The sequence below is a fragment of the Lathamus discolor genome, chromosome 8 (assembly GCF_037157495.1).
Source record: "Lathamus discolor isolate bLatDis1 chromosome 8, bLatDis1.hap1, whole genome shotgun sequence".
NCBI lineage: Eukaryota > Metazoa > Chordata > Aves > Psittaciformes > Psittacidae > Lathamus > Lathamus discolor.
In genome coordinates this window covers 17,414,158-17,440,546 of record NC_088891.1, presented here as the reverse complement: position 1 = coordinate 17,440,546, position 26,389 = coordinate 17,414,158, and the positions used below count along the sequence as shown (strand labels likewise).

The 26,389-nt window shown below is 38.0% G+C and overlaps 1 protein-coding gene and 1 long non-coding RNA gene across 5 annotated transcripts in view; one reads left to right on the top strand and one right to left on the bottom strand.

The window, feature by feature from the left end:
* LOC136018952 (uncharacterized) overlaps positions 1–155 on the bottom strand; it is a 28,057-nt gene extending 27,902 nt beyond the window's left edge. Inside the window, exon 1 of the long non-coding RNA XR_010614675.1 lies at positions 68–155. This is a non-coding gene — a long non-coding RNA (uncharacterized LOC136018952). The remainder of the gene's footprint in view (positions 1–67) is intronic.
* Positions 156–25,572, top strand: ICE2 (interactor of little elongation complex ELL subunit 2). Of its 4 annotated transcripts, none has more exons than XM_065688640.1 (15): positions 157–333; positions 1,793–1,897; positions 4,484–4,751; positions 5,911–6,030; positions 7,632–7,766; positions 8,454–8,570; positions 10,058–10,217; positions 11,283–11,467; positions 11,982–12,861; positions 14,882–15,060; positions 16,481–16,610; positions 21,681–21,765; positions 21,857–21,907; positions 22,929–23,187; positions 23,838–25,572. In XM_065688640.1, exons 1-15 carry the CDS (start codon positions 305–307, stop codon positions 24,027–24,029), a joined length of 2,895 nt encoding a protein of 964 aa, XP_065544712.1. In that variant the 5' UTR covers positions 157–304; the 3' UTR covers positions 24,030–25,572. The 4 variants fall into 4 exon arrangements, 3 of the variants coding, with proteins under 3 accessions (XP_065544713.1, XP_065544712.1, XP_065544714.1); XM_065688642.1 differs by lacking the exon at positions 157–333 and adding an exon at positions 693–708; XR_010614672.1 differs by lacking the exons at positions 21,857–21,907; positions 22,929–23,187; positions 23,838–25,572 and adding an exon at positions 21,168–21,305 and having other exon boundaries at positions 156–333; positions 21,681–21,766.
* Positions 25,573–26,389: the final 817 nt, after the last annotated feature.

The window sequence follows — 26,389 nt, the reverse complement described above, 5'->3', positions numbered from 1 at the left end:
ACACCTGAGCGAAGAACGTGAGGTCGGAGCGGAGCCCACAGCGCGGCCAGCCCCCGGCACGGCTCACCTCCCGCAGAGCCGAGGCGGGCCGGGGGCAGGGCCGGCACCGGCACGGACCGCCCAGCACAGCTACCGCCTGCCACAACATGGCCGCCGCCGCCTCTCAGCAGCGGCGGCGCGACCCCGCCTTGCCATTGGCTGGCTCAGGACACCTGATCCCGCGAGCTCTCTGCGCTGATTGGCCAATGCCGTGAGGCAGGCTCGCGAGGCGGAAGAACGAGGAGCAGGCGAATACCCCGCCAAGATGGCGGCTAAGGCGCCGCCGCTGTCCTGGTGAGTACCTTAGCCCCGCCGCTGCAGAGCGGGGCCCGGAGGGGCGGCCCTGCCCCGCGCTGCCCGCCAGGAGAACGCCGCACGGCAGCCCGCCTGCGCTCCCGCTCCCGCCCCCGGCTGGCTCCGCCCCGCCGCTGAGGGCGGGCGGGGTGGCGGGGAGGTTCTCTGTGTGCTTGCGCTGAGGTGAAGTAGCGGACGGGTACGTCCGTTCCGTGAGGAGGCGTTGGCTTGCGGGGTCATATACGGCCGGAAATGAGGGGCAGTTCGGTAGTGCGTGTCCACAGTGTGGGGTTGCGGTTGTGGCGTTGTGTATTTAACACGAAAAGCCCTGCGCAGGCTTTTCGTGTAGTAGTTTGGCTATTTAAGCCTGGAGAAGTGAGTTGGCTCTGAGTTAGTTTATTCGTAAGGAAGACAAATAAATCTTTCCTTACACTTTTCAGAATAGTTTGGAAAGACTGGCATGGTGTAAACCCTGTACACTGGAGGGGCTATATTTTAAGCAAAATAATCAGTAAGGTCTGTGTAGACCTCACCTGCTCTTGTGAGACCTCACCTGGAGCATTGTGTGCAGTTCTGGTGTCCTCAACATAAAAAGGACATGGAACTGTTGGAACAAGTCCAGAGGAGGGCCACGAGGATGATCAGGGGACTGGAGCACCTCCTGTATGAAGACAGGCTGAGGAAGTTGGGGCTGTTCAGCCTGGAGAAGAGAAGGCTGCGTGGGGACCTCATAGCAGCCTTCCAGTACCTGAAGGGGGCCTGTAGGGATGCTGGGGAGGGACTCTTCGTCAGGGACTGTAGTGACAGGACAAAGGGGTAATGGGTTAAAACTTAAACAGGGGAAGTTTAGATTGGATATAAGGAGAAAATTCTTTCCTGTTAGGGTGGTGAGGCACTGGAATGGGTTGCCCAGGGAGGTTGTGAGTGCTCCATCCCTGGCAGTGTTCAAGGCCAGGTTGGATGAAGCCTTGTGTGGGATGGTTTAGTGTGAGGTGTCCCTGCCCATGGCAGGGGGGTTGGAACTGGATGATCTTGAGGTCCTTTCCAACCCGAACTATTCTGTGATTCTATAGAAGACAAAATATGTTGCCTTTCTGAAAATTTAGAAGCAATACTGTTGTATTTTTCTCAGAATTCCAGAAGCTCAGCCCCGTGTTTGGTTTTGATTAATGAGCACTTCAAAGCATTGTATCTCCATCCGAATTTCTCTCGCCAGACCTAGAATTTGTACCTAGTATTTATAATGACATTGTTACTTTTGGGCTGTAAGGAACACATGGTTTTTAGTATTGAAAGCCACTAGGGAATTATGTAACTTCCATATAGAGGGAATGTGGAAAGACAGTAGATAGCTTTTTTTAATAACTAATTCTGAGCTTTGTTTCTCAAGAGCACGTGGGGTCTGTAATTGTGTTGTGTATTGCAATGTTCTTGGCTTTTGTTTTTGTTTCATTATCAGGGATATTTCACCAAAAAATGGCAGTGAAGTGTTTTTCTCACATGAAATTTATGAAAAATACTCATTGGCTCTGAGCCTCGCTGAATTATGGCATTTATCAAACAGGTATGTTCTGGTATATTATCATTTTGTGCTGTTTGTTGTCATCCGAGTAATACACACTGTTAAGGGGGAAAGCTGCATGTTATCTGGCATGCCAGGATGTGTTACTGACACCTTGGTCCAGCCATTAATGTGTACCTGTTGTGAAACCTCAGAAACCAGGAAGAATCTGGGTTGGGACCTTGGGTCTTTTTTGGGATCGGGTGGTATGTGGGGGGTCTTGGAATGGGGTTTGGGTTATTTTTTGGGGGTGGTGCTTGTTGCTGCTTACGGACCAAAGAGGGGTGAAGTTTGACGCACACTTTTAACTGATCCGGGTAAGGATCCTGTAACCCATGAACCATCCCTAATTGTTTTTGGAAATTAATATTTTGCTGTCTGTCTGTGTTTTCTCACTTAGTTGTAGACTGGTAATAGTGTACATTGAAATCCTTTTTACTTGTATCTTTTGGAATTACCCAGCATTCTAAACACTCAACACTGTCTTAGGTACAGTGGAGATGCAGTTAATTCCTTGAGTAATGAAGAGCCTGTGTAGAGTGTTACTTGAAGAATGGAAGTGAAATTCCGTGAACACAGGAGGCACAGGCAGTTTTGATGTATTATTTCATTTTTCTGGAGTTGCAGTCAGCATTTGTTTCACATAGAGAAAAGCATGGCTTATGCTGCTGGATTTCAGAAGTTGGAGGACTGTTCAGCCTATTGGCTTTCAAAAAGTCATTAATCTGATAGAGAGGTACAAGTGGCAAGTGTCTTATGGTGGATGAACCACCACAAAGAGTGTGGATGGAGACCAAGGTAGCTACTGTGCTCTAAGTGGGTAGCTCAGTATGTGGAAAATTTGTTCTGAAGGGAATTTTTGTATATGAACTGACATTTAGAAACATCCATTTGGGGGGAATACCTGCGTACAACACATGAGACTATATCCCACATCTTTAGCTAGAGAAGGTTTTTCTGGTTCGTCTCTCTTGGAGCAATTTTCCTTGAACTGTCAGAGATGACCATAGCCCACCCTCTCAGCTTGCTGCTGGGTGTTGCTGTGGGACCTCTTCCTTTCGGTGATGTGGGAAAAGGGTTTCTGCAGTAGACAATGGCTGAACTCAAGAGCAGGGTTGTATTTAGTTTTATGTGGTAGAAGTGGGTTTATAGCCAGAAGAGAAGCTGCAAACAGAAAAATTCAGAAACTAATGGAGCAGGGTTGTGTGGCCGTACTCCAGGGGAAGAGAAATGGAACCTAATGGGGCAAAATGTGAAAGTAAAAGCTCGAGGAAATTTGTCCATTTTTATATTGGGGTTTTTGAGAGAAATGCACACTTCAGGAAGTATCTATCACCATAGAAGCTGTGATGGCAGGTTGCTTCTAAAATGAAGGGGGAAAATTCAAGCTGGTGGCTCAAATGAAGTATAATGCTGTAAATATGGACAGAAAAGCTCTGTCAGATTATTTTGGTTTGCACCCTGATGAAGGCTGTGACAGCATTGCGTACTGAAATGATCTTGATGTGCTGCCATTTCATTCAGTGCTGAATATAGCCAATTTAAGCTGCTAGAATTTCTTAATGTTCCTACATTGGCATATCTGAGTCAGCATCTTGTCACTGCTGCAGCTTAATTAAATTTGCCAGTTGGTGCCATGAGGATGGACACATTCTCGTATTCAGAGAGACAGCTGTGAAGTGTTATTAAGAACTGAAGATGTGATACTGCTGGGTTTGAATGGCACTGGAGATGTTTTCTACTGCTGAAATCATATCTTAAAAATAGGCTTTTTCCAAGATCAGCAGTTAATGCTCATTTTGTTAACCTTAAGTATTTTCTCTTTTAAAAACAGTCATTTAAAATAGAGAAGCACTAAGATGGCCTTCATATACTGGTATTTTATTAATAACCAAATAAATGATGTTACTTCTTTGCTGTTAGGACAGCTACACTCCTTGCCTTAGCCCAGTATTATTATTTTGGCCGCTGATTCCAGCATTGTTTACAGTAGCAAATGAAACTCTTGAACTGTGTACTCTGGTTTTAGGAATTTCTTCATTGAAATTGAGAATTTCAGTGTTACAGTTAAGCATTTTTAATTTATTTCTTTTACAGTGAAAGAAAGGCTTTTTCTAGTTAAGTTGTTCTCCTCTACTGTAACTTTGATACATAAGCAAGACCTTTCTGAACACCAGCCATCAGTGAGTGGTGAAATGTGGAGACTCTGTATGTTTTCATTAATAATGGCTTTTTCTAGAACAAAGAGTGAGAGTTTCATGTTTAGCTTGTCGCCTCAATAGTGAGTATACAGACCAATATATACACCATTTTATAAAAAACATTATTTTTTTTTTTTCCCATCTTTCAAAGCTGCTGTTGGTAGTAAGGGCTGGTCTGGTTGTCCAGGTGGAATTTCAGAGTAAGAAAATTCCTATGACACAGACTAGGAACTGGAATAGTACACTATCTCACGCTGCATTTTGCTGGATTTGCAGTTTAGGCTTGCATGACTGCCTTTATTAATTGTAACAAATGTGTTATTAGCAAATATTTTCACATAGCAAATATCAAAAGTGTACAGTCTTTTATTTACTGCTTCACTTTCAGAGAGGCAAAGAAAAATGAAGAGGCATTGGCAAATTCTTCAGAAAACAAACAGAATTGTAGCATGCAGGCTGCAGATCCACTTGAGGTGGAGGCTAAAACCGGAACTGATGATCATCCTTTTCCAGAACCTAGACTCCCCTATCCATTTACCTCTTGTTTGACTCAGAAGGAGCAGAAAACATACCTGTATCTGATGACTAAGTACTCAAAAAAGCCAAACCATTTTCAAGTTAATGCAGCAAGTCAGAGAGAATTATTCACGTATCTGGTAAGTGTGTAAATATGAATATCACAGAGGGAGTCATCCATTTTTCTTTTGTTACAAAGAGTTAAAATATAGCTGAAATGTTTTTAAATTTAATCTATTATAATTACCTTTTAATGTAGTAGTAGGAATAATAATAATAGTAATAATAAAGGTTGAAAGTATTCAGGATAACATTTTTAATATAAATTGAAAGAGGTTTTGGTTAGTTCATTGAAAGGAGGTGGGTTTTTTCTATATACTTTTTAGTAGTAGTAGTCTAAGCAACTGATGGTAAGTGTAGATCTTTGATTGCTCATCAGTTACCCACCCCCTAAAAACCCCAATTTTTTTTCGAGAAGAAAGTTAGGAGTTGACTTTACTGTGAGTTTAGCATTTCATAATGGCATGTAGCACCTTTGTATAATGTTAGGAGGTGGATACATTTGGATGTGATCTTTGAGGGTACCCTGTAATAGGAACTTTCTTCATTAGCATGTGAGGGGACCTGTGCATTGACCGTCTATGCTTGCCACATCAGTGCTTCTGGGAGTAGAAAGGCACAAGCTCACATCTGCTGTTCAGTTTCAGCAATGTTTAAATAGTGAAAGGCTATGTCTCATGTTGGTAGGAAGTATCATTTTAGTTCAATCCTTTATAATGTAATTAATCAGAAAATGTTTTTAAGCCGATGGATTTGGTTTCCCATGCTTCCTTATTAATGCTAATTCCTTTATTTTATGCTGTAACAATGGGAATGTTGTTCTTGGGCAAATCAGCACCTACTGTGGCATTACTTAAAATGTAATTGCTCATAAAGTCGATGCTTGAATTTCTTTGTGGCTTTATCATGCAAACTTTCCCCAACAATGTTTTGTAACCTTTCTTTTTATAAACCACCAGTGTATGACCAAAGGAAGCTTGCTGTTTGCTGGGGTCCTGTTTTGTTGGTTTGGGGTTATTTTTATTTTTTTGTAAGGACATGAGCCTTACAAATTTTATTTTGTTACTTAAGAGAAACTCTCATCATATGCAAAGACTTGCCAAATTGAGGAGCAAGTGGAATCTGTGCCCTCCCTCATACCATCACCTGTACTATCTCTCTGGAAGTTTTGCTGGTTACATACCTGCCTACGGGATTCCCTTCTGTCCTAAAAAATAGATTTTTTCCTTCTCCCCCCAGCAAATGAAAGAAGTAGTAAACAATGAAATTGCAGAATTTATGAAATTTGCCCAAAATGCTGCAAAAAGCTGCGCCCAAGACTATGATACCATCTCTGAAGATGCACAACGTTACACTGAGGTAACTGCAAATACTGTGTTTAATTCCTTCTCTTCTTACATAATCATTTTGGAATTATGATTAAAGTACATAGCCACTGCTCATGGGATCTGATGTTTCCTGAACTTCTGATTCCATGTTGGGATGAGACATGAGAAGTCACCATTTCCTTGATGCTGTGCAGCATGGCTTGGACCACAGTTTGTTGTACCAATAAGATACGATATAAGTGAGGTCTCTGAATACAATACTGACAAAGATTTAGTTGTCAGTTAAGTAAATGGCATCTTTATGTTTGGAAAGGGAGAAACTGCATCTGAAGTGTACATTTACATAAACAAGCTGCTCCTAAATGTACCCTACTGGACAGAATGTTAAGCTTTCCTGAAGCGTAGTAGCATGTTACAAAGTCACTTTAATCAGAGGTTACTCAGGTTTTAATTATAATCTATTTCTACAGGCTCATGCTGTGTTATAAATACCTGCTTTAATGTTTCTATAATCAAACATGAATGCAATTTCATATATCATTCTTGGCTTAATTGCACATTCTGGGAAAAGAATTCCAGGGTACATGTTCATTAAACTTTCTTATCAGTGGGTTCACTTGCTCTTTCTTCTTTTCCTCATAGTCTCTTGCCTTAGTTGAAATGGCCACCTTAAATACTTCTGTTAAAATGTAGTCTTTAGTAATAAGTGCCACATCACTTTATTTTACCATATATATAAAAAAAAAGTTAATTAGAGGGTAAAGCATTTAGTTAAATTCAGAAGGACTGTTTCTATTCCACCATAACACTTTTTATTACGTGCTTTTTCATGCCTAAGATAAATTTATTGTTAACATACAGTCCTTATGTGTGAACCACAAAAATCTTGCTTTTTTCCAAAAAAATTGGGATTGGCTTTGTAATTTTATATCTTGTGTCTGTTTTTCAAAGTGATTTTGTCATCTGATCACAAAGTATGTCTCCAAAGTTCAAGTTGATCTCCTGAGTTCTAAATGAAAGAGGCACATATTTAGTTTTAAACAATACTTGCAGAAAAAAACTCATTCTAATTACTAAATAAAACCTAAATGTTTTAAATACATAATTAAGATAACAGAAAAGATTATCTTTAGACATGATTTAATGTCTAAAGTTGACATGAAATCAAGTTTCAACACATTCATATGTTTACCTTTGTGACTTTTACCTACAGCTGATCTAATCTAGGTAGTAACACAAAAATACCTGGTCCCTCTAAAAGCCAAGACAAACTGAAAAGAAAACAATTACCTGGTTTAGCACAGTGCCAAACATTTTCTTGTTTTTTTAATGATGAGTGTGAGCCTGTGTCCATACATTGTTAGCCTTGCATATGAAGGGTTGAGGAGAACTTGGAATATGTTTCAGTTTTGATACCAGTGATTGTAATATTATTAATCAGTTGTATTTAAGTTTTTAAATACTGTCTCTAACTGGAAAAGTTGAACAAGTCTGTTACTAGTAATCTGATAAATGTATCTGTGTTCTCTACAGAAAGTATATGCAAATGCAAGGTGCAATTGCAGAAAAAAATTTTTAAATGGAATTGTTATGAAAAATACAATTGCATAACCTTTTTTCTTTTTATGTTAGGAATTACTGCGTGCTTGTATTGGACATGTGCAAACGCATCCTGAGTCTTACACACTCCAGGAGATCATAAGCATCATGGGAGGAAAGTTTCATACTCAGTTGACATTTAGACTGGAAAAAAATCTTCTTGTAATGGTAATATCATAGGTAGAAGTATTGGTTTGATGTTCCTTTCAAATAAGTAGAATTGCATCTGGATTGTGTTACTCAAGTATTCAGGGTTTTTTGGAAGTATTTGGTGCTTGAGTTAAGGGTTATGTTTTATAACTGAAATTGTTAATGAAAATGTTACTGAAACTAATTTCATAGAATCATAGAATAGTTTGGGTTGGAAGGTGCCTTCAAGGATCATCTAGTCCAGCCCTCCTGCAATGAGCTGGGACATCTTCAACTAGATCAGGTTGCTCAGAACCACAACCAACTTGGCCTTGAATGTCTCTGGGGATGGTGCAGCCACCACCTCTCTGGGCAACCTGCGCCAGTGTTTTGCAACCCTCATTGTAAAGAATTTTTTTCCTCACATCCAACCTCACAACTTTTTTAGTTTGAAGCCATCACCCTTTATCTTATCTTGACAAGCCCTGCTAAAAAGTCTTTCCCCATCTTTTTTAGAGGCCCCTATTTTGGTAGTAAGGCTGTTAACACCCTTCACTGTATGTTTCCAATAAAAAGATTACATTAATAGTGGGGCTTTTTTTATATAACACTAACTTTGTAATGCACCTGCATAAATTCTTAATATTTTTCATTTTAAGAAGTGCAGTGCTGGGTCAGCATGATTTCAGTTAAAGCTGCTTTCTGATACTGCTTTATTTCTTCAAGGGAACGGCAAGACGTGGTAAAACAGATTTCCCTACCATGCCTGTTCAACTGCCCACAGATTATAAAACTGTTATAGGTATTATAACTCCAGAAAAAAAGGCTTCTGTTATGCACAATGTAAGTAACCTTTCTATTGTAATTTTTAAGTCATATTTTGTAGAGAAGAGCAGTGTGCTTCTTTTTATGTAGCAGCATCAAGTTTTGTCAGTTTTTTTTGTTGGGGTTTGGGGTTTTTTTCCCTAAGCTTGCATGTCTTGTAGCATAAGAACCTATACTGTATCAGTATTTGTTTAGGTTTTCATTTGTAGCAATCACAGTGCCCTCTTCAAAAGTTGGGTTGTAACCTTTTGGACCCTCTTGAAAGGATTCTTCTGTTCTCTCAATTAAACATTACAGAGGTCCTTAAATAGGAACACACTGTCTGTGACACCTAGAGATAACTGTTTGTTACAGTAGTGTTCCTTTTAAACTTTGCCTTGCAATTTCTAAGCTGGCTTCTGTATGTGTGTATAGACACATATGAATGCATGGAGGTATGAAGGTTTCTGACGTAAGAAAGAAGACCTGAGAGTAAGGAGAACTATTTTAGACAGTCAAGTTTTCTGAAAAGGTGATTAGGTTAGGTTACCTGGGGAATTTCTTTTGCTAAACAGCATAAACTTCAATTGAGTTGAACAATTTTTATATTCCAGTCCACTTTGTGTTTTCTTCCACAGAGAAAATCAATGAGGTTTTCATTCTGTAGAACTTGGTTTTACGTGACTGTTAATTCCCGGTAATTTGTTATCCACCAATTTATGGAGTTGGTTCACATATCAAAACCCAAACTTTCAACAGAGCCACTGTGGTTGCAAAGACACTTTTTTACTTAAGAATGTAGCAGAGGTGACACAGCAGAATGATACGTGGCTAAAGAGATGTTTTGTCTATAAACAGAATATATCTGATGATGTCTCAGGTGGCAGAAAAAAGGAACATGGCTAGGTTTTTCTTATTTCTCTCTTATGGTCCTCAGTGCTCCTGGGCTTCTGTTATCTTCTTGACATTCTCTCCCACCTTGTGAATATTCCCTGCCTCCTCACTTCCTGGAAACTTGTACTCATAATGTTTAACAATTTAATTATTTCAGCTCTGAATTTGTAATCTGTGTGGGTTTATATTTGTTCTAAGATACCTTATATATCTGTAATGGAACAACTGTGCAGTTTTAACTATAATGGTAGATGTCTTCATTGTGCTATTACTTGTGAGAAGATATGTAATACATGTGTTGTTGAAGCTGTTTTTTGTTTTTATTCTGCAATGCGCTCCCATATTTCATGATCATGAGCCTAGTAATTCAAAGTAATAGGAATGAACTGAAAAATACAAGTTAAGAGGACATATTTGCTCCTGCTGCAAGGTGGATGCGTAAGACTGAGCCAAAAACCTTCAGGGGAATTAGTTGCCTTTTCATTTGGTTCTGAAGCCTGGCACTGTGTTGGTGTTTGGGGGAGGAGGGTATTGGGTGTTTAATCTATGTTTGGGCTTGGGCATTTTCTTAAGTATTTAATTTTTTGTGGTTTTATTAAAAACTTAAAAATCTTTAATTTTTTTCTGTTTAGGATATTAGTTCAGATTCAAATGCAGAAAAACTTGCTTTGAAATACTGTCCTCAAGTTGTTTTAAGTAATCAATCGTTATTTACATTACTGAATAATCATGGACTAAACTACAAGGAACAATGGGAAATTCCAGTTTGCGTTAAAAGGATCCCTGTTGCAGGTATAATATGGTTTTGCTAAAAAAGTTATGGTTTTGTCCTTTAAGATCTTTATAGATTCTCTTAATCCTTTTCAAGCAGACGGAAGAGCAGGAAACTAGAAGATCCAGTAAAACCAACTGGGCTGGGGAGGTGTGGGGAGGTAGAAGGTATGCTGGGTTAGTTCATGCAATAATCAGTAGTTCAATTTTGGTTTGATTTTGAAAAGAAAGAAGCTGAGGTTAATGAGAATTGTAATAATAAGCTCAGATGTTTTACCTTTTCTGAAGCAGAAGCACTCTAAAATGCAGCTGTAAGAAAATAGTTTCTTTCAAGTACTTCCATGTTTTTAATTTAAGGAATTAAAGTAATACACTTTGAATGATTTAGTTAACACATCTTTACGGACAACAACCTAAAGTGAATGGTTTTCAGCTCTTTTCTGGTAAGGAGTCAGAGACCTCTGTGTTGTAAAGAAAAATGTTTAATCAAAGTTATCATAAAAAACATTAAGAATCTCTTTGGTATAGCTTGCCCTTTGCTGCGGAGGCCTGATAGCAAGGTAATTTCATAGTTTTCTACACCCTGTTACTGAGAATAGCAACAACCTCTAGAGGTGTCATCCCTAACATTAACATTGAATTTGGACATATGGCTATTTTCCATTTAGGGAGGAAAAAAATCAGTTAAATATCCTTTTGCTTTTCAAAACCTTGAGCTCTGCTCCTTGAAAAGAACACAACTGCTTGAAGCTGTTATCAGGTGAACTGATTTCAATAAGCTAAAAAAGAGAAATTCTGAAGTTTTAAATTATCATTTTACAAATTCTCTCTTTAGAACTGCATTTAAAATATGATTGACTGTTAATGTGCTGTTTGTTGCTGCTGCAGGATCCTAATAATTCACACTGTCCCTGGATGTAATTTTGTTTTCTATTGCTAGTGAGCAAGAGGGTAGTTTTTATTTCCTCCACTATGAATGTGGAACTGATTTGACAATAACTGAAAGGTTATTTTGTTTATTTAAACTTTACACCACTTTTTTCCTTTCATTTAGTATGTACTTAATCTCTTCCTGTTCTTGAAAAGGTAGCAAACCAGCTAAAGTGGTTTATGTTGATTCACCTCTGCTGAAAAAAGAAATGGCAGTAAGAGAGAGGAACCAAATCTTCCATGAAATTCCTATGGACTTCCTCGCAACTAAAAAGTCTTATGTTTCGATTTCTGATGTATCGATGGACAAACCAGCTGAAGACAATCTGTTTCAGTGGGATGTATGTAGCTTCACCTCTTGTTGAAAACAAACAAAACCAAAAGCCTGTGTTTCAATACCTTAATTACTTGTTCTGTGATAATGAAGGAAATCTTGGGTTTCCTGTTGGTAGTTTTCTACCGCTGAGTTACAGATCCTGTTTTTAAATGTCTGTCTAGTTCCTTTAGATGCTTCTGTTACATCAGCATCTCAGCTTTAATGTTCACTTCGTTAAAATGTGTTTTGATCAGTTTGTTTAAGTGGGGAAAGTTCTATGTACTTTATTTGTCTTTTGAAAGGCCTTTCAGCTCCTAGGACTTTAGATATTCCACATTAAACTTAGGAATTTTTTCCCCCCAATTACTGCTTCTCTTCTCTCTCCCAATAGTCAAAATATGGATAGTAGGACATTTTTCATGTTTTCAATGTGACAGTGTCTCATTTGTAATACATTGTGTTTCTTGTGTTGTTTGCTTGTTTAATATTATTATTATTATTTTTTATTCTTTTTTTTTTTAATCCCTCCCTATGTTAAGATATCTTCAGATACTTACCAGTACAGGAAGATTCCTATTCCAGATGACACAGGGATGGACTTTGATGGTGACGTTACAGAACTGGAAACTTTTGGAGCAACAGTCAAGCTCTCAAAAACTTCTAAAATGGAAAGCAGTTTTCCTGCAGTTAGTAACACTGCTAATGTTTCTGAGCAAGGAGTTTCAGCATGTGCCAGCACACAGCTCGCATCATTAGATGGCATTCTGTGCTTGGGCCTTGAAGAAAATTCATCTTATGAAAGCTTTAATTCAGAGGAGCTAGGACTGAACAAAGCACAGCGTGTTATGACCAAAGAAGTATTGGACTGTGAAACAAAACTGAATACTTTAGCTAATGCTGTTAGTTGCAAGAAAGAGTCTGAAACTGCACAACAAAAAGAGAATTGTACTTCTTTGTGCAGTAGTGACACAGATGAAGAGTGTTTGATAATTGATACAGAATGTGGAAACAGTGATTGTTGCAAAACAACTGTACCAGACACTGTTTCTCATACCTCAGCAGAGGCTGCCAAATCACCCTCCCCTACCCAGATTCCATTAGCAAACATGACTGATTGCTCAGATACCATAGTTCAGGGAAGAAGTGCCTCCAGGAGGGCTACAAGAAAGTTCTCCAAAGAATTTGATCCTGTTGGACAGATCTTGAAAATGCAAACTGAACTTCTGAAATCACCTTCCCAAAAAGCTCATGAACAGCCAGTGGTGAGCTGTGATAACTCTAATGCTATGCCAGCCCAGGTGCCTCAATCTCCAAAACCACTGGTGATCTCCAGCACAGAAACTGTGCCAGCCCCTGCCTCAGACCCCAACAGCTCATCTAGAAGTACCTGGACTTGGCTTTTTCAGGGGCTGCCAAAGAGTAAGTAAGTGTACTCATTGTGTAAGGAGTAAAATCTCAAATTTTGTGTAAAATTTAACAGCAAAACATTTTAACTCCGTCATCTGAAGAGCATCCTGCTAGTACCTCTGGTTCCATTTATTTAGAGATGTGACATAATTGTTTGAGTGTTTTTAAGTTGTTTTAAGGAAACAAAATCATTTGGTAGTAAAATTAGTTACTTTTCTTCAGAAATTCAAATATTTGAGTAGTCTGGTGTGAAAAGATAGTTTGTTGTCAATCAGCAGTGGAATTTTTGTACATTTTCTGTAGAAGAACAGTTTAATCAAATTATGCAATTAAAACTTGAGAGAAAGCTTGAAATTTGTGTTTTTCAAATTCTAAGACTCTTAATTCAGTTGCTGGTTCTTAGCTCCTCGTTGTCTGTTCCAGGAGACTAATGAGGACTCACTTCAAACCACCTCGCCAAGTTGTCAGTCATTTAGCTGGAAATTGAGCCTGTGCTACACCCAGACTTCAACCAAGAACTAGAAGTCTTAAAGATCCTAAGTTCCATAAACTGTGAGGGTTTTTCTCATATGCCTGGGCTGCTTCTGAGCTCTGTACAACTGACATTAGAAGCACTTTATTCTATTAGATAAATTGACAGGAAACCAGGCAGGTTGCGTCAAGAGATAAACTCTTTCTCAAATACTTAATTCCAGTGAATCAATGCTTTTTGATGGAAAAAACGTATTTTGCTGGTATTTTCTGACTAGCTGTGCATTTCATCACATAGGAATTAATCTTAATTAATTACTTGATCTGTAATGGAAACAGCGCAGTTAACTTTGAAGTTGTGTGACTACTTCCAATGTTCTTACTGATTTAACTGAATTTTAATAGTTACTAAAAATCTATATGTCCTCCCTCAGTCTGAAGGGTTGAGCAGTATGGTACTCTTCCTTTTTCTCCTCTTAAAAAGCCAGAATATGGAATTCAGATGTTAGATAATAGGGGTTTTGGGTTTTTGTTTGGTTTTATTTTTTATAGAGGCTGTGAAGGCAATGTTTGCTAAGAGGCTGTGTGACTGCAAAGGAATAGAAAGCTTAATTCTACAAAGTGAAAGTTTCTATAGCAAGCTGATAAACCTCTCTGCATGTCTTTTTTTGCAGAAAGCCAAAACTTTTTTTACTCACAGAATATTTTACTCACAGAAAATTATTTCTGGTCACTTGGGTAATAGTATCTCATGCAGAGTTTATGTGCATCTTTGAAAGAATGTATACTGAAGTTAATGTTAGGTGTATTTATTCATAGTGCCACAGCCATACCTATTTGTAGTTGTAATTTTGACACATACCTACAGATAAAAACCAGAACTGGGTAAATTTTCAATGAATAATGTTAAACAAGTTGGGTTTATTCTTATTTATTTTAAATGATTTGTTAAAATATCTTTAAGGGATGCAGGGGTGTTTGTTAACCTACCTCAAAGCTGCGCTTGTTGATCTAATAAATGTTTCTTTCGAAGTTGAAGCAAACTTGGTGTGGAGCAGGGGCTTATGCTACCATCCAAACCTGAGGCTTGAGTTATTTCAGTAACTGATAAATGGATGTTGGCTCTCAGTAGGCAGTCATTGAAAATAAATTTTGTCTTTCCTTTGTGCTAAGTGGCTATGGCTTAAAAACCAGCCTTTGAACCCCATTTGTACCAGAATGGAGTCTCACAGCTCGGGTTGAGTAAGAAATCAAATTATTAGGATAAAATATAGCAGGATATTTAAAACCAGACTCCTTAAAAGTCATAGCAGACATTTTCCAAATTATGGGATTTTTAATATAAAAATCATTTCGTAGGCTTACTGAATCTGTTTTCACCCCAAAATCTTAGGAAACAAAACAGATCCCATTAAAAAAAAACCACAAACCATAAACAAACAAACAGAAACCCACAAAAAAAAGACACCCAACCAACCAAAGAAACACCAACCAGAAAAGCTGTTGGCTTCATAATAAAGAATGTACAAGTTTGTAATTCTGTTTTATTTATTTTCTGTAGGAAAGCTGCCAAATGAACTTCAGATGCTTGAGGAAGACCCTTCAGAGTATAAAGCACCTCAGGATGGCAACCTTGTGTACAAGCTGTTCAGCTTGAGTGATCTGTTGTTACTTGTACGGTGCTGCGTGCAGAAAGTGAAGTCATTGCCACGAAACCGTAAGAAGAAAAAAGGCCAAAAGGTACAGGTTTTGCTGTTAGCTTTGTTGGGTTTGTTCTGCACAGTTGTGCTCAGCTGGCATCCCTGGTATTCCCAGCCCTTCATGGCATTTGTGTTTTCCCTGACAATTAGTACATTAATTGTAACTCTACAGTGCGTGTCTTTCAGTAAATATTTGCTATAGGAAGAGAGGGAAGAATAATTTATGATTTCTTTAAACCTACTTGATTAGAAGAGAAGCAAGTTTGATTCTGCATTTTGTACCACAGCTGCATTACAGTAGTATGCATGGCTAATTATACTCATGTAAACTAATGTCAGTTTGAACTATTCTTGAAAGTTAATGCAGTAATTAGGGTTCTAGCCCGAGGCTTTGAGAATGTTCGTGATCATAAAGATTCTCAAACAGGAGGCAGCCTTGCTGTTATACCTAGTTAAGCAGAGAAATAGGAAATAGAATAAACAACAGAGGGGGCACATTTAAAGATAAAAAGAGATCCTATTCATTCTGCTTGAAAAGACCATGGTGTACATCTTAGCAAATTGTTTTTGTTACGGAATAAAATGCTTTAAATGCAGACATCATCCAAATATTACTTGTAACATCAGGAGGAGAGCTTATTCTGGATTCTTCAGTAATTTATTATTTTGTCAAGAGTCCTCTGAATTATTCATCAGATCTGATGCGGTATTTCCATCCCCAGAATACCAGAACTGTGGTAGGCAGGCATTTTGTGATGTGTTTATGTTCTGTTGAAATGGAAATAGATCTTTCTAACTTGGATTACTTCTAAGATTCTGTCTCAGAAACTTATTTTGAAGGAAAGCCATGTCTTTGCTATTGATCCACTGATATAAATGCCTGTGAGTAGCTGCTTAGTTTGTTAATCAGAAATTGATTGTTGTTTCTTTTTCAAAATCCCTGCTGGAATTTAAACTGTGATTTGTCAGTGAGAAGAGGCTTACATTTCTCTGTTTGTGTTAACATGCAAAGGTTGGTCTCTGAGCTCAAATGAGAGGCCAAGCATTAGGTCCTAATTTCAAATGAGATTCTGACAAGGGGAACAAAAATCAGGATTTCAAGGAATAATAAGCAAATGGAAATATATTAATGTAGATCCTATGGAATTCCTGCAGAGGGCAGTGGAGCACACAAGTGTGAACTTCAGATTAACTTCTGGAAAAATGACTGAGTGCCACAATTAGATTGTGTGTAAAAGCTTGCCCAAGCATTTCACCTTCCTCTACAGAGATGCTCTGTAGTCTGAAGTTTGTACTGTGCGGTTCATAGAGCGGGAGCCATCACACAAAATCTGTGGGATATCTTTGTTGCCTCAGCTGTAATGTAAGACTATGCTGATTATCAGCTGCAAAATGTAATTCAATTGTGCATGTTTTTTGGACAGTGAGTGATGATTTTTCTTGTATCTTCACTTTTATAGCATACACCAATATTCTTGTTGCCAAAACTAGAATATCAAGCCTATTACGGTGTTGAAGCTCTTACAGAAAGTGAAGTATGTCAGTTATGGACAGAAAGAATGTTGCATTCTGAATGCTTATTTTATGTTGGTAAGTTCCATGTGTTGATTTTTGCTTAAGAAATGTGTATGAGTGAATATTCACAGAATAACAGAAGAGAAAAATTATTAAAGGTATATTCCATACGTCCTTACTTATTTTAACTTTCCAATTTTGGTTTTCACTTTTATCTTAGAAGCGATTTGTCTAAAAATTCTGTTGGGTGGTGAATTAGGCTGTTTCAACTTTGGATTTAGATGAGCATTCAGTAATCTTTGTTTTCAGGAGCTCCATTTATTTGCCTTTCAAAGGCAAATGTATCTCTGAAGTGTAGATTTAGTTCTCTAAAGTTAGTAATCTTCATGACCAAAAGTATCTTTGGACTTGGGGAGGAGGGGTTTTTGATACTGGGTTTTTTTCATACGCAACATCATCACGGGTCTGGTAAAAATATTTCTTGATGACATGTGAGCTATGAGTGTATCTTAGCATTTTGTGAAATCACTTTAAATACAGTTGCTATTACATATCAAAATAGCAGACAGAGGATCAGGTATGTGGCTCAGAGGGTACTGATTCCTTGGTCTTTGAGGTTGCAGTATAGGAAAAAATCAAATGTTACTTGTTTTTCTTTGAAAACAGGCAATAGTGTTCATATTTCTACACTGATAAGATGCAGACAGATAAGACACAAAAGAATGAGGAAAACCAAGCAAGACAGGGCTGAACCAAGTTCCATCGTTCAGAAATAAGAGATACTGCATGCTTTAAAAACAGAGTACATGTGTCTTACATCTACGGTACTGTAGATAATTTTCTTCCTCTGCAGAAATGAAATTCCAAACAGGAAGAAGAAAAAGACAAAGAATAAATTTATTGAAAACATCTTTCCTGATGAACACCTTTTCTGAGCACAGAAAATAAAAAGACAGTAAATCAGGGATAAAATCATGGAAGTGTTACCAGAAAGAAATCTTACTTGTGAAGGCCATTTATCCAAACTCACATAAACCATGCTGCACGCTAGGAATGCAGTGTTACAAGGGAAGTTTCACCAACAAAATGTCCTGAGGAAAGTGCTGTATATGTGTTTGTACAATGACATTTTAAATGTCAGGAAAGTTTTTTTATGTCTGTTAGGATACATATGTTCTGTAGAGAAATTAAAATGAGGCATTTAAAGAATGTTGCCAGATTATATTAACAACCCTTTTAATATATGGAGAGCTCTCTGATACCAGTTATCTTGTATGAGAAAATCTGCAACAAAGTGGTTAGTCAGAAGGCATTTTAGAGTATATTTGGCCCTTGCTACAGGCTGAGGGCAGCCCTGGTTGTACAGGGAGCAGCTGTGTTCTGACTGGGGACTGTTTTTTTACAGTTGTTATGGCAGCAGTTAATGGCTGTGGTTGCCTAACCTTTGCACTTGGGCACTCAATTACACTTTTGCTGTTAGAGGCCCACATCAGAATACTATTTTAGAAATGCTGAGTCCTTTCTTTCCTATTTTTTTTTTTTGCCTCCTATCATAGTATTTTAAGCTTTGTGTGAAATCTAATGTATTTGAGGTGATAGTTTTGCCACTTGCATTAATCTTTGTCTGCTGTCCGTATTTGGTGGAAATTGTTCCTAATTTTAAATTTTAAAAGCAGCATTTGCTGTGGTTTTTCCCTTCCCTAAAAAAAGTCATCAGAAATTGATACTAATGTACACAGTTCTCTATTTCTAATTATATCTCAATGGACAGTACTGAAGCATTTGTCTCTAATAGCAAGCTCAACAGTGTACTGAATTGCACAGAAATGAGTCACAAGCAGTGTGAGGAAATAGTGAAACTGGAGAGAGCACTAATCTGCTTACAAAGTACACAAACTGAAGGAATGCGAAGTCTTATCTAATCTCCCAACAGTTACAGGATACTTAACATATGGCTTGTGCGCAGAAGTTTGCAGACAGCTCATCCAGCAAACACCCCTTTTTATAGAGGCTCTGGGGAGTGGAGGAGGCAGGCTGCATGCTGCAGGAGTTGTTCTAGCATAAACAGCCATTCCCTTCTGATACAGAGCTTCCTCAGTAGATACCTGCTGGCTGTGAAAGGGATGTGGAGCCTTTGGCTGACAGGCTTCACTGGCCTGGCCTCCGACAGGCACCCTCTTTCTGTGGGATTGAGAAACACTGGTCATTCCAGTGATGTTTTTCAGCTCTTGGATGTGCTTCTTCCAGAAGCAAACCCTGGGATCCACAGGGGTTCTCCTTCTGCGTGCTCTCAGGAAGCATGGGATGGCTGTGGGTTGGTACTGTTCTGCGCAGTAAATCAGTACTGTGCAGTATGCGTGGGGCAGGCCCCCTCCCACCACTGCTAAAAAAGTCTGCTACAAATAGAGTTGGACTCTCAGCATGTCACCAACTTCTGATACTGACAGAATATGTGACTGATGCAGGTAGGCAAACTGGGGACTGCAGATTTTTGGCCCTGCTATGTAGTTTGTAATAGAGGTAGGTAAAAAGATGTGGAACTAATTGATCCATTTTATGAAATACCGTCCACCGTGGCTTTTAATAGGGAACTGTTGTCATTCTAGTTAGGGATTTTTCCTGCTCTGGTTGAGAAATAATGCAAAGTAGTTGTGAAATTCAGCCTTTCGGTGGTATTTCTGGGAGCTGTGAAAAATACAGTGTTGCAAGTGTCCTGATTTATTTATATGGCTCTTTGTTTGTCCTTAAACTCCAGGGACCATTCTTTAAAGGTGAGAATATCCCTGTATTGTGGACAACTTCTTTTTCACTAATCTGATACTTGAAATAAGACTACTACTATCATATGTTTGGTGTAAGCAGACAGGCAAACTTCACTTGTTGGATTGTGTTACAATTTTAATTATTTTAAGTGAAATATTGCATCCTATAATAAAGGATTTTTAAAATCAGTAGAGCCATAGACTTGCTGCTTTTTTTAAATATAGCCTACAGTATGAGTGTGAAAGTACTGATCAACTGTTTGAAAACATTACTAACACAGTACTTATAACTTGCCATTTGTGTTCAGACAGTTCTGAGACTATATAGATCTTAAGTGAAGCCTCTAAAATGGGAAGTTCTGGGCATGTAGCAGACCTCAGTGTTAAATTGCTTAGGAGTTCTTGGATCTTTAAAAAATTTTATTCACCGTCTGAACAATCTTATATTGCCAAATAAGTAAGGATGTGAAGTTCTTTAGACCTTAGTCTGCGCCCCATAGTTGTCCAACATTGCTCTTCAGTGTTGTATCACTGTGGCAGAGGGAGGAATCTCATAGCTCAGCTCAGTGACTCAGCAGTGCTGCTAGCTCAAGAGATGAGAAAGAAAACAGGAGTGTAACAATGGCTCCTGCAGGAACTGCAAGGAGTCATCTTAAACTGAATTTTTTATTTAATACATTCTCAAAGAAGGTGGTGGTTGTTTGCACAAAGGCAAAGTTATCATCAGTCAAACTTGAGCGATATCCTCCTCACACCTTGCTCAGTTGCTGATATAAATCCCATTGCTACTCAGATAGGAAATCCTGCCTCTGCAAAAGGAGTAATCTCTGTGACATGTTTCCCAAGTATGATACTGGTACTTGATCTAAGCAGTAAATAAAGTTGTGATAAACTTTGCTGATTAATAGAAACATTTTACCCCGATGATTATTTACTTATTTGCATTAAGTGCCTAAGCAAAACTTACTGCAGAAAGACTAGTTTGCCTTCACTTGATTAGGATAATACTGGCCTTGAAATAAAGATTATTTAAGGGTTGGAAAGAAGTACTTACTGTTATGGGTAACTTACTGAATGTCAAGTGTTTTCAATCAGTCACTTGTCCACTACAAAATACAGGAATATAAATTAGGTATGAGTAGTTAGTTTCCCCAGCTATGCTATCACTGAGTTTAGAAATTAAAAGGTTTCTGGTTTAGGAGAGGCTGATAAGGAATAGAGAGCACAAGATTTTTTAATTATTATTTTAATAATGACTTCAAGTTTCTTTTCCTCTGGTCAACTATGAAGAATACGAAATCTAGCTGCTTAGTCTTGCACCAAATACTGATATCAAGAAAAGTAACAAATGTACAGTGCCTAAAAGAAATTAGTTGTCCTACTGAATTTCAGATTTATTAAAATTAGTTCTTGCTAGGTCTTCTTACACATCACAGAAGTTGATAGTAATGTGTAGCTTGGAACATGAAATGCTTTTGTTTAGCAGTTTGAACTGTACAATTGAAGCATTTACACTTCCCACAAGAGCAGATTTGTAATAGAGCAGTAAATTCAACTGAGGAGGTTGCATTTTATTGTGCTGCCTTTTCCTCATCCTCCTTGTGAGAGCTGGAATAGAACAGATTTCTGGGAAAACTCTAATCATGAGGTAGAACCTGAAGCTAAGGCACAGGCACCACATCAGTGCATAAGCTATGCTAATAATCTTTATTACTTACCAAGTGAAAACATGGGCTGAACTGTTCTTGTGAGCCTTTATTTTAAAAAGGTGATGAGAGCTTTGAATTGCTGCTGCTGGCTATGTCACAGCCAAGTAGTATGTGACAATTAGCCAGGACCAAGGCCTGAGTTGTAAATTGTCATTTTTCAGGTGAGGAGGGAAAAAAAAACCAACCCCAAGAGATGAAGGTACAGAGTCCCCAGAAAATCAAATAACGCAATTGTTCATGTAACGCATCAGAATAGAAAAAGAAGTATATTAAACTCGGAAGTCAATTTGTTGTAAAAGGTGAGCTTTCATGATCTGTCTAGTGAGGAACCATAGCGATAAGGATCAAAAGAGCTTGAGAAGATAAGAATGAACTGATAAGATGTCAATGGCAAAATGAGCTTGTCATATCGCAGACATCCCCCAAGATGTAAGATGGGCTGGAATCATGGGCATCTCCCTTACTGAGAAAGCTCAGATACAGACGTCTGTATTGCAAGTGGCTGGATATTTTACTTTCTGATACTGTACAACACTCATAAACACTTCCCACTGTTCTGTGCTGTAAAAGAACAAAAGGTTTTTATTTTTTTTAAAGTGCATTAGGGTGCAAATCATGGCTTTGTATTTTTGCTCTTCTATTTTTAGTGTATTAATGCAATTACTATTTTTCAGGCCGTATTGATGCTTTTACATCAAAGCTTATTATGCTAGAAAAGATTTCTCCAGAAACTTTAAGGGAAAAAGTTGAATTGATAAAGTGAGTATTTTTAGTAGGTGTTTTCCAATGAATCTGAAACTCTCACAAGCCTCACAGGTTACTACTTTTGTCATTGTTTTCTGTTTTACAGGCCTGCAAATTCATTGAATATACTTTATCATATTTTGAAGAAAGTGTCTGAGTAAGTGCTGCATTCTTGTTCATTGTGTTTGTGTGCAACATTACCTAGCACGTCCTAGTTCTTTTGTAGAATGCTTGTCTACTCTTTGGGTTTTATTTCTTCAGATACATGAAATGTTTTACAGTTTCTTTTAGGTCTAGCATGGCATAATGCAGTGCTGTGTAAAAAAGTGTGTTTAGGATTGCATGTTTTGTATAAATTACAAAAAAAGAATAAGAACTTGATTTTTCTGAACCACTTAAGAACTGGACACATCTGAGCTGATGAAACAGTTCACAGGAGTGAGCTTTAATACTATGTGTGTGGACTAGCATTTAAAATTTGGACTTCTAGGTTTTGTTAGTCTTGTTGCTTAATCTGCAGAAGCAATACTGTTTGAGTTCCCTTCTGCTCAGCTTGACTTACAACAGCGTATGTCTGTATAGAACGTTGCAAAATTTCTCTTGCTCCTTTCTGTATTTAGCTGCTTCAAGGCTTTCTGAGGGCAGGCTTCTTGCACTGTGTATGAAGCCTCTTAATTTGAACTACAGATAAGTTTTCCCATACTTCAGAATTTGCGTGGCTTTGTGACTGGTGCTAAGATTTTTTATAAGGGCAGTTAGTTGACATTTATCTTCCAGAAAGCCTGTTTAATCCTGTGTGCATTTGAAGCACACCTGTGCTTTGTGTCTGTGTCCACATATGCATTATGCTTTGTAAGGTGCTGGTTAAAGGATTAGTTTGCCAAATATAGGTAGTTTATAGTGTACGCTTAACTATTTTGTTGAATATCATGGCAATCTGTACATTGGTGATAAATTAGTACATTATGAACACATTGTAAATACATGAATCACTATGTATTTATTGATACAGTTTAATTCATGCTTTTTTGTCCATGGCCTTTTTAGAAAACAGGGACTGATAAGTAAATATCTGAAGATGTTTCTTTTGCATGGAGAACTTAGTAGCTATCCTGATCAAATTAAACAAAACAAGAACATTTAAATTGTATATTTCATTTTGAACTTTATCTTTCTAGTTTGCAGGAGGGCTCTTATTTACTGACTCATGCTGCAGGAGATTCATCAGTTGCAATTTACAAGAGTTCACTTGACAAGACAACAAGAGCATCATATAACTTACATAAAGCTCATTGTGATCTGCCTACTGTACCTGCCACTCTTTCAGTCCCATGGGTGCCACTAGATCCCAGCCTTCCTTTACCCTATCACATCAGTCATGGAAGAGTTCCATGCACCTTTCCACCTGCACCCCAGGAACCCATGTGGAAACAGAAGGTCAGTAGTTCTCTTGGTGGAAAAGCAGATAAGCAGTTTTTGTTGCTGTTGTTTTCTAGTAAAATAGAATTTATGATGGGAAGAAAAATGAATTGTCTGCATCTTAAGAAACTTTTCATAGAAATTTTGTGGAAACTTTTTAGGAATACAGCCTGCTTTGTAATCTATGCTGCTGCAGAAGTGATGCTTTGGAAATTTCCCAGAGATCCCACTGTCAGCTCTAGCATTATGAACAGGTAGTACAATACTTCAGAAGTAAGAAGTTTTTCAAGCATTATTTTTCTTCAGCATAGATTTACACATTTATGTAAAAGCCACATGCTAACTATGTCTAGCTTAGTGGGCAATGAAATGCTTTTTAGGCCCAGTTTGCATGTTTTAGCCACATCCTGACTTCATATGAGGTAAAATAGAGTTCCTCATTACCTCAGAAACTTCAGTTTCTGCCAGAGGATATCTAGGCACGTAGGCAAGAAAGGTGGCAGAAAGAGAAAGTGTGGCTTCTGAGCCTGCTGGAATGACAAGGAGGAGAAGGCAGTTCTCTGAAGGTAGTTGTATGTGCTTGTGCTTAATACAGATTTAAGATTATTAATTCTAGTTTGTTTGGGGTTTTTTGATTTATTTCTTTTTCTTTCTTCATTTGTGTCTAGATGACTGGGGTGAGAGGACAGTCTGACACACCCTATAAGGGAAAGCCAGTAGCTATGGAAACAAAAGGCAATCCTGCTAAGCCTGCTAGAAATGAAGGTGTGGCTGCAAAGAAGCTGAGAAGAAATTACTACAAACAAAGAATCATGAAGAAAAAGTGGAAAATGAAGAACGATAAAATGCAACTAAAGTAGGAATAGCTGAACCATGCTGTGGTAAATATGGCCTGGAATAGGACAGGACAAAAGAAAAAATCTTGGGCTTTCTTGCAGCTTTAAAGGAGCCAGAACAAACTGGCAGGGGAAGTGGCTCCATAGCTGAAACATTCTGTAAACCTTTAACCCTTTCTTACCTCAGGACACATTTCTAGTGAAAATGTCAAATTCAGTCAAAGGAAAAAAAGAGGAAGTGTCTGCAGCTTTGGTTAGGGGACAAAAGTGTCATCTGTCGGTCTCATGATTTTTGTAGTAAAACTGGCTTAAAGAATGAAGCAGTGGTTGACAGCAATATCTGATACCATGTAACAACAAAAAAATAACTTTTCAGCTTTCTTAATTCTTCCAGAATCACTATAGATTTTTATTCTGACACATTTTAACATTATGTTTTACTTTGTGTAGTATGTATAAAGGGAACAACTCGGATTTAGTTACTTAATCCTTTAAACACAGTGTCTCCCGCTTTTAAATTACTTTTGAAAATACATTTTCTTGTTAGGATGGTGTAACAAATGAGGTTTAGTGAACAAAATCTGTATTTATTTGAATAGTACATGCCATAAATTTGCACTAGGAAACTTGGGATTACAGCTAGACATGTAAAAAGAGGTATTTTAATGCTTCCCCAAAGCAATTTCCAAAAATTGTTTGCATTCTGGTGTGTCCTCAAAAATGAGTATTGCAGTTATTTACTGTATTACTGCATGGCCATCGCCTAAATCTCATATTAGATTGTACATCGTGTCCCTGCCCGTGGGATAAGTGACTGCACATGGTGTCCCTCACAAGAATAGTTAGGGTTAGGGTTAAGATCCTTTCCAGTCCTGACTATTCGGTGATTCTATGCAGTAGTACTTAAGGTATTAAGGTTTGCTTGGAGGAACAAGTGATAGGATCAAGGCCTTGGTCAGTGTTGCAAAAACCCAACCAGACTATGCTGTGCATAAGCAATTTGCTCCAAATTTAGAGCCAAACTGACAGAGTAAAGATAGGAAAAGGGAATACTTACCGTCTATGAAAAGGCCAAACAATGTGATGACATGCGGTTTCCTGCTGAATATGAGTTGTGTGGAAAAATTAAAGCCATTTTGAATGTTGGCATGTAACCATGTTGTATTGTGTGATGTATAACTAACATGGTCGCTTGTGAGTGAAGGTTTCTTTGCGTTACAACTGTTTTCTGGTACATATTTTCAGAGTTTTATCAAATAGACTTTCAACAGAAACAGTCCTTGAAACTGAGGCTTGAAAATGATATTCACTGTCATCACTTATGGTTTGTATTTGTTTTCTGGATTTCTGCCTGTATTGTCCTCTATTGAAAGTATTGAATTTAGAAAAAGCTCACGAATTCTTGAAAGCCGTAAGAATGAGTTCAGTAAATTCTTCCCCTTTTTTTTCTTTTCTTTTTATCAACAAAACCAACTATTTTAAAATGTCTGAGCCAGTTTTTGTTTGGATGATGTTCTGGAGAGCTGTTGGTACGGATTAACTGCTTAAATAAAAAACAAAGGCCTTACAGATGATCTTCCAAGTCTTTTGTTTCGACAAGGAAGTTACCAAGTACGCACATCTGATCACTAGGGCTTAACATGACACATTTTAATGTCATGAAAGTAAAAATAAGGGATTCAGATTGTTTAGTGAGGTATACCTGTTGTATAATCCTGAAGACAGCTGGGGTTTGGTTTTGTTTGGTTAGGGTTTTTTAAAAGGAAACTTAATGAATGTATATTAAACTGTTCTTTATGAAATACAATGCATTTCCCTCACCCTAACCCTCCCCACACACACTGTTAAATATATTTATAGTATTATTCAGTTTATTCTTTTTTTGGCCCCTGCTGCTTTTCGCTGAAGTGATGTGCTAATGATGTGCTGAACTGGCATAGAGCTGTTTGCAAATGACAAGTCCTTCTGATTCAAAAGCCTCAAAGCACTTAGTGACCTCTCTTAGTAGGAATATTTAAGTTGTGAGTCATTTCTGCCAGGTACCCAGGTCTGTGTGGGAATTCAAGGATCTTCAGCTTCTCTATATAAAAACTTTTGCCAGACTCATGTGGAGTTTAGTTTCTTGTTGCACTTTTGTATGTTAGAAATGTATGGTTTAGTTGCCTATACATCCGTATGCCTAAAAGACTTGCGTCCTTCTCTTAATAGTACGCTATTATACTACACTAGTGTACTGTTAATGATAGTTTACTAATTGTAGTTTTTCATCTGTTTAGGTAGGGAATCTGGAGTTTGTATACAACACATCAGATGGCTTTTTAATTCACTGTTAGGTTTTGGTTTATTCTCTTTTGGGCTAAGTTGGACTGAAGTAAATTGTTCTG

Coding starts and splice junctions, on each gene's coding strand:
- ICE2 (XM_065688640.1), top strand. CDS start 305: ATGGCGGCTAAGGCGCCGCCGCTGTCCTG. Junction 6,031..7,631: donor ATGCACAACGTTACACTGAG/GTAACTGCAAAT, acceptor TTTTTATGTTAG/GAATTACTGCGTGCTTGTAT. Junction 11,468..11,981: donor ACAATCTGTTTCAGTGGGAT/GTATGTAGCTTC, acceptor CCCTATGTTAAG/ATATCTTCAGATACTTACCA.